Source organism: Amia ocellicauda, chromosome 18, assembly GCF_036373705.1.
Source record: "Amia ocellicauda isolate fAmiCal2 chromosome 18, fAmiCal2.hap1, whole genome shotgun sequence".
NCBI classification, from domain to species: Eukaryota; Metazoa; Chordata; class Actinopteri; order Amiiformes; family Amiidae; genus Amia; species Amia ocellicauda.
The window spans coordinates 19,985,999-20,002,403 of NC_089867.1; the positions used below are offsets into that span (position 1 = coordinate 19,985,999).

General features: G+C 39.4%; 1 protein-coding gene across 1 annotated transcript in view; it reads right to left on the bottom strand.

Moving 5' to 3' along the window:
• Positions 1–3,759: 3,759 nt before the first annotated feature.
• The window catches only part of LOC136714126 (nephrocystin-4), a 73,629-nt gene continuing 60,983 nt past the window's right edge, over positions 3,760–16,405 (bottom strand). Inside the window, exons 8-10 of the mRNA XM_066691438.1 lie at positions 5,715–5,896; positions 4,626–4,758; positions 3,760–3,768 (exon numbers count right to left, since the gene is read on the bottom strand). Of these exons, the coding sequence (XP_066547535.1) occupies positions 3,760–3,768; positions 4,626–4,758; positions 5,715–5,896 (324 nt within the window). The remainder of the gene's footprint in view (positions 3,769–4,625; positions 4,759–5,714; positions 5,897–16,405) is intronic.

The following is a 16,405-nucleotide window of genomic DNA, read 5'->3' on the forward strand; positions in this document are numbered from 1 at the left end:
TTAAATACTGCATTGGGTCAGATGTGTGCAAGGCGAAACTGCATACGAAACTCCACACATGATTTTAACCTTTCCATCCTTAAAGCTGGTCAACAGAATACACCAGATTATTTCAGACCAAAGCTCTTTTCAGTCAGTAGTCGTTGAATGTCCCTCCACAGGAATATAATCTACACAGGTACATTCTTCCTAGTCCTACCTAGTCCTCAGAAATTCAACATTTCTAACTTCCCTATTCACACTACAGCTCCAATCCAATGATCCATCACTCTGCTTTGCCAACGTAAACAAACTGTCACCCCCCCCCCCAGTATAACACTTATTCCCACTGTGCACTATGAAACATCAAGTCACAAGCACCTTTAGCTAAATTCCTAGTTCTGCTGCAAGTTCATTATTCAAGCACATTGCTTTACAATTCTTCACCGTGGGTGCTGTACCTGATTTTGCTTTGCTATACAATTTACAGCATCATGCTTTCTTCTGGACTACTATAAGTAAGAGACCATGTTAATAGTAAGGCTGACAGTTAAAAATCACTTCCTGATGTTACAATAATTTATTAGTATTTAAAGCCTAGGTAACTAAAATATATATAATATCACAGATAGCTAAGCATTGACTGTAGAAATAAATCCATCAATCCACAAGTTTTGTGGAGAGACACACTGACAAGTAGAAAAGTGATCTTGCCCCACAGACTTTTTTCCATTATCTCAACAGGCTGCTGAACCATAAAACATGATGATTTTGCTGGTTCAGGACAGGATGATTTGAGCTTACACGCAGCCTGAGTTGCACCTAAATACCTATTTGATCACCTCTTCGTTTATTGGAAAGAGCACAACAAATACCGAACAAAGTTAGGTTATCATGATCATTATTTTTTATTTTATTTTTGGCGTTCAAAAAACGGTGCTAAACCAGCTGGAACACCTCACAAATCCATTTGCTGAGAGACTTCCTGTCACTATGGCTTGGGACGGCAAGTAGAAGCAGTCGACAAATATTGAAAAATGCCAAATCCCAACCTCTCTTCGGATTTGCCTTGGCAAGGAACTAGAGCTGTCTTTAGAAGGAAAAAAAAAAAAGCAATCAATGTAGCATCTTGAAAGACAATTTGTTTTCTGATTTGTAATCAATGTTTTTCTAAGAACTATTTCACAAAAGATGGTAGATATGCAGGCGTTCTGTTAGAATGCAAAACAGGACAGAAGATTTTTTTTCACAATTTTTCAGGTTACATTAGTTTATTATTCCTTATTGAGGAAAGTAATTGGGTCAAGCCCAGAGACTAGGAGTAATCTTCACTAATTCAAAATGCATGGTAAGAAGTAATTTTCATTGCAACTGTATAATCTTCAAGATTTATCACACAGTATCTTTCCTGGCAGGAATCAAAGAAACATTGGCATACACATCATTCACAAACCTGTTTTTTTCTGATACGTACAAGACTGCCTTAGCTTTAAATAATACAAGCTTAATGGAAGTTGGAATCGGTAAGAACACCACATTGTTCGTGGAGTCCACAGCATGGGTGTCTGCCCAGTAAAGCAAAAAAAAATTAAATAAATACAAAAATAAAAGGAAAGAAGCATTTTCTTATGGTGTTAAAGCACATTATCCACAGTCCTCAATTTTCTACCCCTGGGAGAATGAACTCCCATCGCTGCTGAGACAGTGAAGCCCGGAGCACATGCAGATTGAGAGCAGGACTTTCCAAACAAGGTTAGCCCTCCTGATGAGAAATCCTCTTGCAACATGCGAAAAACAGAGGGTCAAGCATACTCCAGTCCGGTTCTCCCCTGTGAGCTGCCAGCTCGCTGCAGGTGTGCATGTTATGAAGTTAATTCAACTCAATCTTAAGGTTAAGAGATACAAATCGAATACCTTTAAGGCAATTAAAAAAAAAAAAAACTGCTACAACATTGTGTGGAAATTAAGAGCACTTGGGTCTAGGCATCAATATATATCAGCTCATGGGAATTCTTTGTCATTTTCTTTTTATTATATTATTTTTATGCAGTTGCTTCAAATGCTATAGCCTACAGACCAGTAGGGGAGGGGGAGGAAGTTTTAAACTGACTGGAGTGCCTCAGTGTCTCATGGCTGAGAGAAGAGTTCTCTCACTCTGACTCCTTCACTCACCACCATCCAAGAAAGTGACTTGTTTTCAGTGACGAGTTGCTTCCTGCAGGGGAGGTTAATACTCACTGCAGTCACGTATAAAACTAATCTTTATTTCTGTAGTCACATTAATTAGATTATAAATGTGCGAAGATAGTGTATGAACAATCCCAGCAAGCTCTTTGTTGCATTCAATTTTGATCTTTTCTACTTTTAAATGCATCTTTCCAAGTCTCCATTTTTAATTCTGCAGAATAGACTTTAAATGCTACAAAGCGAAGAGCCACAGACAAATCTGTTATAATTACCAGATCAGCGAGATAAAGCTTTTAGCTCTTCCTTCACCCTATAAATGAAAGTTCACAAAAGCTAGAGACCAACAGTGGCTTTAAAAAACAGCTTGAAAGCAGGAAATAATGGTATTCAAATAACACAGATAAACTACTACTTTTTCTTTTTATTTCTATAAATATTCGGAATCCAGCCTTTTGCAAAAGCTTTTTACATTCAACAGCTCCATCTGCTGGTCTCAGGTTGTCATATTTGACCAAAGCCAGAGGAAGGTTTGGAAAGAGGCTGAGAAGAGCTATTGGAAACTGAGGATCAGTCACTTGAGAAGCCCTTATTAAACACATCCATAGACAAAATCTTCTAATCCTGGAAAGAATAGACAGCTGTCTTCAAGTCATAGTTACATTAGATGGTCAATTTCTTCCACTTGGACAAGATCTTTAGATAAAGACCAGGTTTGACAATTTTTCTACAATCTATGCCTCATTTTCAGATGGGTCTTGTCTTTACTTTTGTTTTGTCAAGCTTTCGTATGATTTATATATTGGGAAGTAGTTACAATATAATGCTGATATTCTTTCTATTTGATACTCAAATTTCCCAGGATGAAAGCCTTTTCCAGGAGCCTGTGCTGATCATCTCCATTTAAAGCAATCTGTCAAAATAATCCACATCAGGGGGCCAAAACTGTGAGCTAGGCTCTGTTGGAAAGATATTATCTCACCTACAGTGTCACAAACAACTTTTGTTCTCACGTCACATTTTGCTCAAAGAGGACACAGGCTAATACAGTTTATGCCACTGCTGACAGGGTCAAAACTTGCCAGTAAGCACACTGGGCTCTCTTCATTTCTTTCATGTCACTCAAGGTATGCCTAATACATTTCACATGCCTTTACATGCCTAGTAATTCTGAAGCATTCGTAACTAGCACTCATAAGGTCATTTGAAGGCTAGATATGGATCTCTGTTTTATTCATGGAATATGTATGTACTAAAACTTAAGGCTCATTTTACACAGCGGTGTCTCAAAAATGTTAAAACTCCCAACATTATAAATGCCAGCCAGGCAGGATGTGAAAATAAAAACAAATTAATATTTCAGCATCTATAAGGGTAGACCACACAACCACACTCACAACGAAACATTTCCATCCACCTTGATTAGGCACAGATTCAGCCCAGTGCATTTCACTCTCTGACAGCTGCTGTCCTTCACTCGGCACTCCCCGGTCAACATGGTAGAAAATGAAGATATTTTTCCCCCCTCAAGAAAAAAAAAATCACACCACCACCATAAAAGATTCATGTGCCATAGTTTTAAGATATTCTTTTTCTTCAATTCACCTAAGGAGGAATGATGTTAAATCAGCTCATCATACTTTTTTCCCCCAAAACAGATAGTACCCAAGGAACATTTACATTTCATTTGAAGGAATGAACTATCCTAGAGCTCAACTTTGATTTCTGAACTTTTATCTGGCATAACCGCCACAATTAGCAAAGGCTCTTTGCAGCTCGCAGAAAGGAAAAAAACAAATGCACGTCTCCCATTACTCCCACTCACGTACATTTGTGGGGAACAAACACTTGTGTAAGATAAGTTCAGATATTTTGTCTGCTTGTTTCACATCCAAACACATTAACTTAATCACCCAACGAGGGTGTTTGTAATATTGGGACAGATCCACTGTTTGTTTTCCAGTTACTTTTCGTTCTTTTTAGTTTTTCATACAGCAGAGAGCAGACAGAAGTGTCCAACCACTGCTGAGTACTACTAATGTAGAAGCCTTTAAAGAGGAGGGATGCTGTGTGTTATTGTATGAGCTTCTCTATGTGCACTACAGTATGAAAAAAAGACTTGGAGAGAATCCTTACTGAACAACCCCTTGGAGATTGCATCTTTGATCCACAACTGGCTGAATCGAGTTATTCATATATTATTTCTGTTTGTATTATATGGCAAGGTTGGCTGGCTGGCTGGCTGACGATGGCACCTTAATGTCCACTGGGATCCTGAATCTATCTAGGGCTACAGATGGTGAAAGACTGAAGTGCTGGGATATGAAACGATTTGCTCAGGGACACACAGGGAGTGACTCATTCTCCTGAGCAGAGAACTCAGTCAGCTGGTCTTCTTTTTTTTCTGGACGTTGGCCGTCTGCTTTAATTGCCAGGCGATACTGACAACTGCTCTCTCTTACCTTGCCGCCCCCCCCCCCCACAGGGGCGGAGAACACATACTCCAGATGGAAGACAATGCCAAAAGCCGGGTGATTCACCATATCCCTCAACTGCAGACGACTCCTCAGGACCAGAGTGTGACGGCCAGATGAGCTAGGGGACAGAAAGGGAGGGGGAAAGAGAGAGAGAGAGAGAAGGGAACACAGATATGAAAAATGCACAGTGTTAAAATACTCCTCAACATCATTAACAGGCTGATGGATGTGACCATTTTGCTGTTCAAGCAAGCGTTTGAAACATCTTTATTTTTATTGATAATCACTGCGTACTCGTCACAATCAGGCACGGAAAGCACTTCTCCTCAACAAGTCCCTTTCACGAAAGAGAGAGCTCCCTTTGATTGGGCTACCTTTTAAAACAGAACATGTACACATGGATGCATACTAACGTCTTACAGTTAGTGTTTCCTGCTTATTCCCCAGTCAACTGTTAGTGTACACGTCTTGCTGAAGCATATTGAAAAGCTGAAGCAAGTGAAAGAAGGTCAGGCAAATAAGTTTCTAGTCAGTTTTTGAATACCCCAGGAGAGACAAACTGACAAGTGTTTAAACATAACGTGGCAGGATCGCTGCCAGTTTGCTTCCCGGTAACTGCATAATTACAACCTACGCACAGCTATTCATAACAATCTTAAAAAATGTTAATACCAGTGGGATATTTTGCATGAAAAGGATAAAAGAAATTCTGTCCATCCATTTTCAGATTACAATTCCAAGCTGTATTGGTTATGTGGGCACCACAGAAAACATTATAAGTAATTTGTTTTATCACAATCTCAGCAGCTTGTCGTTTTTTTTTCATTTGCTACTGAAGAAACCTCTATTTTGTAAGAGACCATCGGGATAACTCACAAACAGTCCCGGTGGCTCATATTTGAAACAGTCCAATCTTCAGTTAGGGGCTGTTGCACACATAAAGGAGGGCTTGTGGTGCCTTCCATCCTCTGTGCTTTTCTTTCACTTGGGCTAGTGCATGAGGGCGGTGGCGGTATGCACAAAGGATTAAGTTACAAGAGCAGTTTGTCGTGCTTTCGTTTTTTGAGCACTCACCTGAGTCTGGTGAGAGAGCCCGGTCTCCTGCTGAAGCTGCCACTCCGGCCCTTGATTCCCTCTGGCTCCGGCTCCACCACAACCACCTGCGGCTTCACAACAAAGCCCCAGCCGTTGTGCACCCCCACGTGAAGCCTTCTCTCCTGTATCAAGACCGTGTGCCCGTCTGGACCAGAGTTATCCTAAAGGGGAAAGGACACAAACGACTTCATTTACAAGAGCAGAATGCCACCTTGGGCACGTGCGTTTTCATCTCCAAAGGGGTGAATTACAGTTCGGCTCCTAAGCTATAGCTAAGAAGGTTATTCCATTTGCTGACTGAGTGCTTGAAAGAGCTGCACCTCAGAGCATTCGAATGAATGTCATTTGTAAAATACCTTCCCTTGGTAGTGAAAACCACTATTAGAAGAACTCCATATTCAGGAGAGCACAGTTGCTTTTCCTGCCACAAAGGCCTCTGACCCACTTCTTTTTTTGTTAACACCAGGTAGTGTTAAAAAAGACAAGTACAAATTATTGAGAGACATGTTAACAATGTAGGATTGCGTTTTTTTTCTTTATAGTGAGTGAAAATGTTTATAGCTTCACTTTCTTTTTTGATAAATTGTTACAGCATCAAACCTACACAGCAAAGGATAATTGACCAATTATCATTACCAAAACTATTATCCGAGGTATTGCATGTAATGTGGGTTGACTCAACCATTAGAAACACATTGGAATCGTACATGCAGTGTGTCAGAACATCACACCCTTGTGATTTGTCTACAGAGGTGCTGCTGGTGATATCCAGACACAAATCACTTACCAGCTGTGTTTGGATTACATGAAAGACACTCTTTTAAGCAAGATTTTTCCAGGGAGAGTCATCAGAAGTACAATGATTTCTTAAAAGCCTCAACCTTAAACTGAAGCAGTGTGGGTCAGGGATGTGAAATATGCTGTCATGGTTGACCCATGCCAGATTTCTGCAAGTTACTGATGTTCTTATAGTCCAATTCTGCTATATCTATACCTACTCCATATCCTCCCACTTGCTCAAAATTAATTAGTATATCAGCTATGCATCTGTATTTATAGCCTGGCTACAGTGAATGTGTATCACGTTTTGATTATTTTCCTGTAGTGGAGCAATGGACACATTCAGAGCATTACATCTTTTTTTTTTTCCCCACTTTCTATTTTTTTTTTTTAAAGGCACATTTATCATCTCTGAGATGTAGAGATGATGCAGTGCAGGCCAATTTAGCTGATAATACGTGAAAAGAAAAAGGAACCACAATACAAAATTACATCTCACTCAAAAGAGTTGTCGAAATGCTAGAAAATAAGTTCAATGTCTTCGCTTAAAGGTGTTCCAGTCTTTGAGCTTTTGGTCTTTTTAGTACATTTCGTGCTACCCATCAACTCTAAAGTCCCACCCATTCAGAGATGAAAGAGCCTCCTAATTTTCTGGCAATATTGTGACTTGTCTGAAACCCTCAAAAGATTCTCATTAAATAAGACACAAAAGGCAAGAGAATGGTATTGTGCTTTTCAACACAATCCATCAAGGCCATGATTTATCAAGGTCTTTGACACTGTGAAATTATAAAAGTGGTCTTTCAATATGATAATAATAATAATCAAAACAACAACAATTACCATACGGATGAGGCGAAAGTGAGGTAAAAAACTAAAACATTTTCATTATAATAATAAAGGTGATAGAAACGAAAATGTGAAGATGTATCCTAGTTAAATTTAGTCATTTCAAGGAAGAGAGTTATAGAGAAAAACTTTAGAAATCTTGAATTAAACAAATGTGTCAGACACAGACAGGTGGACCAAAACAAGCATCTTACGGGCTTACGTCAGACAGACTTCCTGCCTATTCAAATGGTATCTCATGCTCATCCTTAGATTAGAAAGAAAAGCTGTAGATCCTAGTAAAAAAACTGAATTGGTTTCACCAATAAGCATATCACACACCTTTTTATATAGACGTATATGGTAAAGCACTCTGACGACACAATACACTTAGGAGGACTACCAAAAACAAACAATTGTTTAGTCTAGAACATCAAGTGTATTGTCAATTACTTTAACATGTAATAAGGAACCATTTTGTATAGGGCAATTCCCTATTCCCAAATAGTGGCAACACCAGGGTATCCCCATAGGCCATAGAGCTGCAGAAATATAATTTAATAATCTGAGACACTAATTATCATTTATCATCTAATGAAAAGATTTGCTTAAACTGAAAGTATTATTGAGTAATTCATTAGCATTTATGTTTGTTATACCATGTTGCTGACATCAAGCACAGCACACATAACAATGATTACTCATTTTAAGCCTGAAGACATCTTGTCAGAAACAAAATAAGCGATACATAGGCTATAATTGAGACCCACAGTGTTCAGATGGGCTGCCATGCTACAATTGTGTGTAAGTCTGCACATGCTCACTGCTCATCACCTTGTTCCACACCAACTAGAAACCTGACAATGAAATCAAGGCAAAGCTTTGTTTTATAACTGAAAGGGTAAAACCTAAGTGGTCCGGTAAGAGAGTCTGCCATCTGCAGTCAAACACGGTGCATCTTTTAAAGCTTCTCATTTCCATTCCCCACTCTCTCATAGCTGCTGCCGTCATGGATTCTTTTCTTGCACCCGAAATATGAATATTTTAGAGTTAAGAAGCTTAGCGGGAACAATAAAATCGCCTGAAGTTAATTTATACTCTAGCTCCATCATCATAGTGTAAAAAATCTATGGAATGATGCAGACAAGAGTTGAAGCCTAGGACTAATAAAGTATTTCATCCCTTTTTTTTTTTTCTCCTTTCATGTCATGATCTATGAACTCCTGTTTACAGACAACATGTAATTTTACTGGGTCTCCTTACTAAGATAAGGCAAAGAAAGCAATGTTAAGAGTCATTATAGGTTTGAGGAGAGAGAGAGAGAAAACATCCTCAAAGCACAACTGAACAGATGCAGCCTCATTACATAGCTACACAGGAGAATTCCAACAGCCCATCTCATTCTGAGAAAACCAAGCAAGGAAAGCTCTTCATTCTCAAAATGTACTGATTAACAGGTTTAATAGGAAGTATTCAAAAATAACTCCTAAATGACTGAAAAAAACATCTGTTTTCAAGCTCCCATATCCTCCTCTGACGAAACAAATACTCAAGACACCTCAAAACAAACATCACAACCTTTTTAGGCAATTTAAAATAATGTATTTATGCCTCTGAACACATCCCCAATTCTGTCATTTAAAAGTAAAAAGATTAGACTCACGTCCCTTATGAAAGTTTACCATTGTGAATTTGCACTGTTATACAGCTGTTTTCCTATGTATTTACTATTTTCATACCACACATGTACTTTATTTTTTTCATGGTTTCCAAAGTTTTTGTATTATGGTTTACTATACCTCCAGAAGCTTCACTGCAATTTTAATGTTCTATCCTACTTCCAACTTTTGTTAGAGAGTGAGAAAAAAAAGGCAAATGGCTCTCATTTCATCATTGGAACTGCTAGCATTTGACCTTTCAATTGTTTCGGAGGTTTTTCCATGGAGACTTTGCATGCATAACTGTAATGTGCATATATCAAATTAATAACGATATATGCATTTCAATTTTACACAGGCAGTATTAAGGCGTCCTCACGACAACTCAAGACAATATGCATGCAGGGTCAAGGTCATATAGAGGTTGTCTTTTGTGTTTCCCAACAGAGCATTGGTGAATGTGGTGTACATTCCTGTTAAGAATACTGCCTACGCTAACAAGCTCCAGCTGATCTCTGTGCATATTCAAGATGACCAGGAGACTGTCATACTATTGCACATCAAGACAGTGGATTATTTATCTACCCATCTGTGTGCAGGCACAAGGTAGTGAGTAAGAAAGGGCACTTCTCGTACAGGTTAATCTGTAAGTTGTATTGTTGGGCAGATAATGTTTACAGGCCTTCTAGTGGTAGAAAACGAAAGAGAATAATTATGTCTCTCCAATCTATGTGTTACATGTTTGGTAATAAAATAACGTGATGAACTGGAACAAGAAGTCTACAGAAGACTCTCAGTCAACTGCTGCTCTCCAAGGTCCTGAACTTGTATTATTATTATTATTTATTTATTATCAGACACCTTTATCCAGGGCGACTTACAAAATATAAGTGCAATACAAAGTACAAAGTGCAAAAAATATAGTGCAGTTCAAGGCACAAAACATTTCAAATTCCAATTTACATAACAGTGCAATTCAAAGCATAATACATTTTACAAATTCAATTTACACAAGTGTATACAATATGAGGTCTTACATCCTGGATTGTAAGAGCTGAGAGCAGACATGATGTTAGGTCACAGTCGAGGGCCAAGGGAAAGGGAGCATTGGGGAAATCAAAAATAACTATACGAGTGCTAGTAACACTAGCCAAGCGGTATGATAAAATGTTGTAAAGTGCAATCTTACAGCAGAGTAAATTACTAAATTACAAGTACTGTCTGAAAAGATATGTTTTGAGTAAACGCCGAAGGAGGTCAAGGACTCTGCTGTTTTGACTTCAGTGGGAAGGTCGTTCCACCATTTAGGTGCCAGGGGGAGAGAGGGGATGAGAGGGTCAGAAGAGGGAAAAGACAGGAAGATCTGAGCATCATCTGAATTTAAGTGGTAGGAGAAACCATGGGATGCGTTGAAGGGGCATAGGGAGCGAGTGTAGAGAGGAGGAGGGGGCCCAGGACGGAGCCTTGGGGTACGCCGGTAAGGAGAGGTTGGGGGGTGGATGAGGAACCTTGCCATGTCACTTGATAGGTCCGGTCATTGAGGTAGGAGGAGAACCAGGTGAGAGCAGTCGATGGAGTGATCGACTGTGTCAAATGCTGCAGAGAGATCAAAGAGGATGAGGACTGAGGAGAGGGAGGTGCCCGAACACAGCTGAGGGAGTCAGTGACTGCCAGGACTGCCGTCTCAGTGGAGTGAGCTGTGCGGAAGCCGGATTGCAGAGGATCCAGGAGTGAGTGATGGGAAAGAAATGCAGAGAGCTGACAGTGGACAGCACGCTCGAGGGTCTTTGAGAGGAAGGGGAGTAAGGAGACAAGGCGGTAGTTCTGAGGAGAGGTGGGGTCGAGGGTAGGTTTCTTGTTTAAATGCAGAGGGGAGACAGCCAGAGAGGAGTAAGGAGTTGAGGAGGGAGGAGATGAAGGGGAGTAGATCAGGAGCTGTCGCTTGGAGGAGGCGAGTGGGGAGAGGGTCCAGGGCACACGTTGTAGGTTTGTGACCTAGGAGGAGAGAGGAAAGCTCAGAGTCCGAGAGAGGTGAGAATGAAGAAAAGGAGGCTTGGTCAGTGGGAGGCTTGGGTGTGATGGGAGAGGAGGGGGGACTGTTGAAGAGCTTGCGGATGTCTGTGATCTTGGAGGGGAAGAAGGAGCGAAATCATCTGCAGTGAGAGATGAGGGAGGGTGAGGGGGAGGGGGGCAAAGAGGGGGGAGAAGGTGGAATAGAGTTTGCGGGGGCTGTTGACAGAGAATTCAAAGACTAATTGGAAGTAAGACTTCTTGGCTGTGGTGAGTGAGGAGGAGAATGTGGACAGTAGAGAGCGGGAGAGTTCGAGGGCAGCTGGGAGTTTGGACCTCTTCCACTTCTGTATACTGAAGTGTTGCGAGACCCAACAGGACAGTGTTTGTTGTTTTTTTTTGTTTAAATTAAATGTGTTCACTTCTAATGGAAACTGAAATCACCTTCAAAGACTTTCTAATTATTACCCCCACTTTTTTAAAAACCTTAACATAGTAAACACTTCAGAATGACTCTCTATGCAATAGACCTCTACGAAAAATAAAAAATAAAAAATGTAAAGAATACACGTATAATGAACACGTATGAAGTGGTATATTATCAACAATAGTACTAGTGAAAGGGGAACTAGAACAAGTTAAATGATGTTGAGCCATAGCAACGGAAATTAAGGCTCCTATCGTACCACAAAGTGATCCATCTCAGCTTTTAGAAGTCGTAGGGGGTCATATCAAAACCAGAAAAGCACATACAGTGCATGAATCTGTCAATGCCGATTCACTGAAAATGAGACAAAAAGCACGGGACATCCAGAACCTTGTGTTGACACCAGCCCCCAGCTTCAGTAAAACCGCAAATGGTTTCAGCTACATTGTAATTGGCATCCTATTCTTTGCACACATTAGCATTTGGTTCATTTTCTGATGTATTTTAAGTTGAATCAAACAAGATTAAGATTTTTTCTAAATCTTGCTTTCTAAATATCTGGGCATCAATCCTCTTGATAAACTATGCTCCCTGTATCTGTGCAACTGGCAGGAAAGCAGTAAATGCCTTCCACCAGCAAAGTGCTTTGTAATTTCTGTAATAGGTTTATTCTAACATTTTATGCCTCTCATATCATAAGCCTGTTGTTTTTCTTTTTGCATTTATAACTCCAGGCTCTTTTACAAATGCTTGATAAAATCCACATTCATTTAGAACCAAGACAAATCTTAGCAGTTCTAAAATAATAGTTTCTAATGTATCCCCATTCAAAGTTGGGAGTGGATTAATAATGTATAGGATGATGCATGTTCATCATCTTACTTGCAGGTGCTAAAAGCCATGCAATATCTATTATTTCTGGATAACAATCCAACCCGGCATATACAGATTCATTTGGAAATGATACATTGGGTCTTGCTCATGCTATTGTTTTTATTATTATTGACATAATGGTTGCAAATGAATACAGAATAAGACAGCTGTATTTAAATCTAGTTTTGCTTTTTGATTAAGGCCAGCAAGTATACCTACCCTTGTCATTCCCATACACTCCTTACAATTCAATTTACAAGCATCTCCACAACAAATAAATAAATCAAATTCGAGCAGAATTAATAGGACTGCAAACAGTATCATCTGAATAACGAAATTCTGAGAAGTTAGAAGGTCATTCATACTAAATTTAGACATAATGGTTGCTAGCAGGAAAAGAAAAAAACAGTAACAGGATTATTATGGTATTCAGTTTCAAGAAATGATTGAGATTTTTTTAAGAGAATAAAATTGGTTTCTGAAGGTTGTTTCTTTGTGCTCAGAAACACAGATGAGCTGAAAGGCTGAGAGTATTTAGTAGGTTATTGAGGCTCGGAATTTAGACCCATTATTGCAGTCAAAATGGGATTTTATAATCACACTGACTTCCACAGAGCGTGGTTTTAAGAGAAAGATTTTGAATTGCATTTGCACATCTTGCTATACTATACGGTGGCTTCAAATTCTTTGCAAGAAAGCAAAGCTCTGTCATGCAAGACTCAATGACCCCCCTCTTAATAAATGCCACCTGAAAAAGAAGAGCACAGGTCTCAGGATTAGTAAACGCAGCAGAAAAACAACAGTTGTCATTTCAATTTGAACGTTTAGTCTTTTCCGTGTCATTAGTATGCCTCCCCATTCCATTAATTTGCCATATCTCATGCAATAAACATGACAATTTCAAATCAGGGTTGGCAGTAAGTGCCTGCAAATGAGACCAATAACATGTCCAAACACAGAAGGGTAGAATGTCTCTTTCTTTGCATACATGTCGTTGTCACAGTTGAGTGGTGAGGAAAAATAAATACGTAAATAAATGTAGCTTTTAAAATAAACACCCCGAGTCCATTTAAAAGGCTGATTATATGAACAAAGTATTTTCTCATTCCTAAAATATGATGACATTCAAAGTGCATTACACTAAGCAGGCTCTAAATGATCGGGATTACTTATCAAGATCAGATTAAAATGGTGCCGTGTTCATGCATGATATCGTAAAAGAGGCGTTAAGAAAATATCAGTGCTTTAGAAGATTGCAGAACAACGCAGTGAGCTGGGAGCACCTCATTATGTTTCATTTTAACAAGCCCATCCTCTGGAAGGGGTGTGCGGTGGTTATCTTGTGCCAGCTATGCGAATCAAGCTCAGAATAAAAGCTAAACATGTATTTCATCACTTTAAGACACCGGCTTACTAGCACCTGTATTTGTGGTGTTTTTTGATTTTGATTCTTTGGAGTGGGGGGTTGCATGGAATCACAAGCACACACCCACACTGCTCTGAAGACGCCTAGTCACATCCAGATGACTCATCTGCCAAGAAAAGTACGAGTAAAAGCAGTGATCATTATCACTTCATTCTCGCCCTCCCACTCCTGCGCCCCTTAACAGATTTAAACTGACAACATCTTTAACTAAAGAAACATCAGCAGTGCCCCTATTGAAATAAATTACAGGCTATTGAGAAACCAAGAAGCTGGGCACAGCAAGGAGAGTGCTTTTCAAGGCAGACAGTGGGTTGGGATTTAATCAACTGTAGCCTGTTCACTAAGCATCAACGGATCTCTGTGTACAGCTTTCTTTCTCAATTGCCCCGATTCATTTAGAAAAGCCTTGAAGGTGCAAGTCCTTGAGGGCCGAAGGTGTTTCTGGTTTTCATCAGTCAGTCTTATTTATCACTTTTTGATTGCAGTGATTCTTAGGATAAGAAGTCAAATCACCCGTTTCTTCTGGGTCTTTAATCAGTTGCTAATTGAAAGATATCCATAAAACTTTCTGGAATTGGACCCTTGAAGATTGGAATTACCTACCCCTGGTTGAGGTCCTGTTTATAACGTACAGTTACATTCTACATGTATTGTCAGATGCGACAAGACTATATAATTTTAACTCACAAAATCTGTTCTTTCATCTTTGGCCTGGTTACCTGTAAGGTTTAGGGTTGATTTTTAAAAGTCACAAATTATCAGATTTCCTTTAACTTTAAAGTAGTATCTACAGACTCTTGTGTATGCCCAACACAAGACTTTGTAGATCAAAGTTGTAACAAATCCATTTTAGTTTTCTACATTGAATATGCTCCTTCCTTATTATTTTTATATTTAGGTGTTCTCATTGTCTCCAATTGTCTTTTAATTTATGCAGTGACCTGTAGTACAATAAATATCTTACTATATAATCAATCATCTTTAAAAGAATCTTTGTTATTGTTTTTAATAGGGGTACGCCAGAAGCCAGCAACAGCTGAATGTGACTGCCTTCAGTACATGTAGAGTGACTAGATTTCTTGCATCTCATGGGACAGACCCAGATTTTAAGCGGGACAAATGGTCATGGACTCACAGAAACTTGATTGGTCGAACAGTACGGCAACAGGGATGTGCTAGTAATTAACTAGCTAGCGTGGTGATACATGACCTGCCTATGTAAGATAACTATTTCTTCTGACAATTAATCCCAGTGTGATAGTTCCATTTACCATTTCAGTGTTTTGAGCAAAAGCATCCATATGAAATTGAAATGGCAGGGTTGATCACATTCTTACATTCCAGTGTTAGCAGGCATTCTGTGACATTTAACAGAGAAACTGTGGCAGCGAATGTGATTCTCATGCACCCCAACCTCTTTTTTGGGCGTCCCGCAATGTACTGCATTGGAGGGCTTAGTGCCATTCAATTGGGCTTGACAAATCTGGTCACCCTAAGAACAAGTGAACTATAGCAGTCACCCTCTGAACTACAGATAATTAGACACACAACCCTTGACCACCTGCATTTTAATTGTGCTGGTCCCATTGATTCCTCAGATCTTAATGATGTTTTTATGTTTCCTGATGAATAATAGGCAGCTCCTATGCCAACATAAGGTCACATTACTAAAATCATCTGGGTTAGCATGAGGGGCTGGGCTGCCTCCCACAGAATCTCTGCAGCAGGTCAGAACATCTCTGTGATTCTTGCATTACATATTCCTTTATATTCCTTAGCTATAGAACAGAGGTCACGTTTCAGCACTTTCTCCGTGGCTCCAGAAGGCACTAGGTAAGGACAAGATTCTTTTCCATCCACATGGCCAAAATACTTTAAGTGCACAGAACAGAATGTACATCCAAAATTCATTCTGAAAGCCTTTCCGTAAGTGTACAGAAAAGTGTCACTTCTAACGGAGATTAATTTTAATGCGCTCTATGTGGCACGCAGTTACAAGGATGATCAAACGTAACTTAAGACTTCACTTCTGCACTCACTACTGTGCAGCTGGAGACATGTGCTCTTCATAAACAGAAAATGTTTCAAAATAAAAGCACATGAAAAAAATGCACAGCAAAGACATTTCTTAACTAATACACGAGAGCTTCATACATGAAAGCTTTAATGTGGAGCAGATTTCTTGAGTGTTTCTGTGAAGTGAGGGTGCACTATTAATAACAAAAGAAAATTACGTGTCACTGTGGTTTAATGTTAGTTTTTTTTTGCTTTTTGTTCGAGTCTCTCAAAGAGGAGTATTGATTTGAGTGGTAAACGAGAATGAAGATTCATGTTTTACCATTTAGAAATTTCTCAGCCTCGCTTAAAAGTGGCCTGATGAACCATTTATAACACACTCTGACAATTATTCTTGCAAGCCTTTCCGAAAATCTTAGCTATTCCAGTTACTGCCTTGCTAGTGCTCCTGCTAGAACATAGCCACCTATTTCTGCCTTCATGCACAATATCAAATATATGCATTTTACTCTTGAGCCCACAACCAATGTTTTACAACCCATCTATCAGCAAACTGCTTATATGGGACTCTTCAAACATGTAGTAGGACAAACTGTTAGATAGGTCTAATCAAATCCAAATAACGTCTTAAAATCAGGCTAAAGACTAGGTA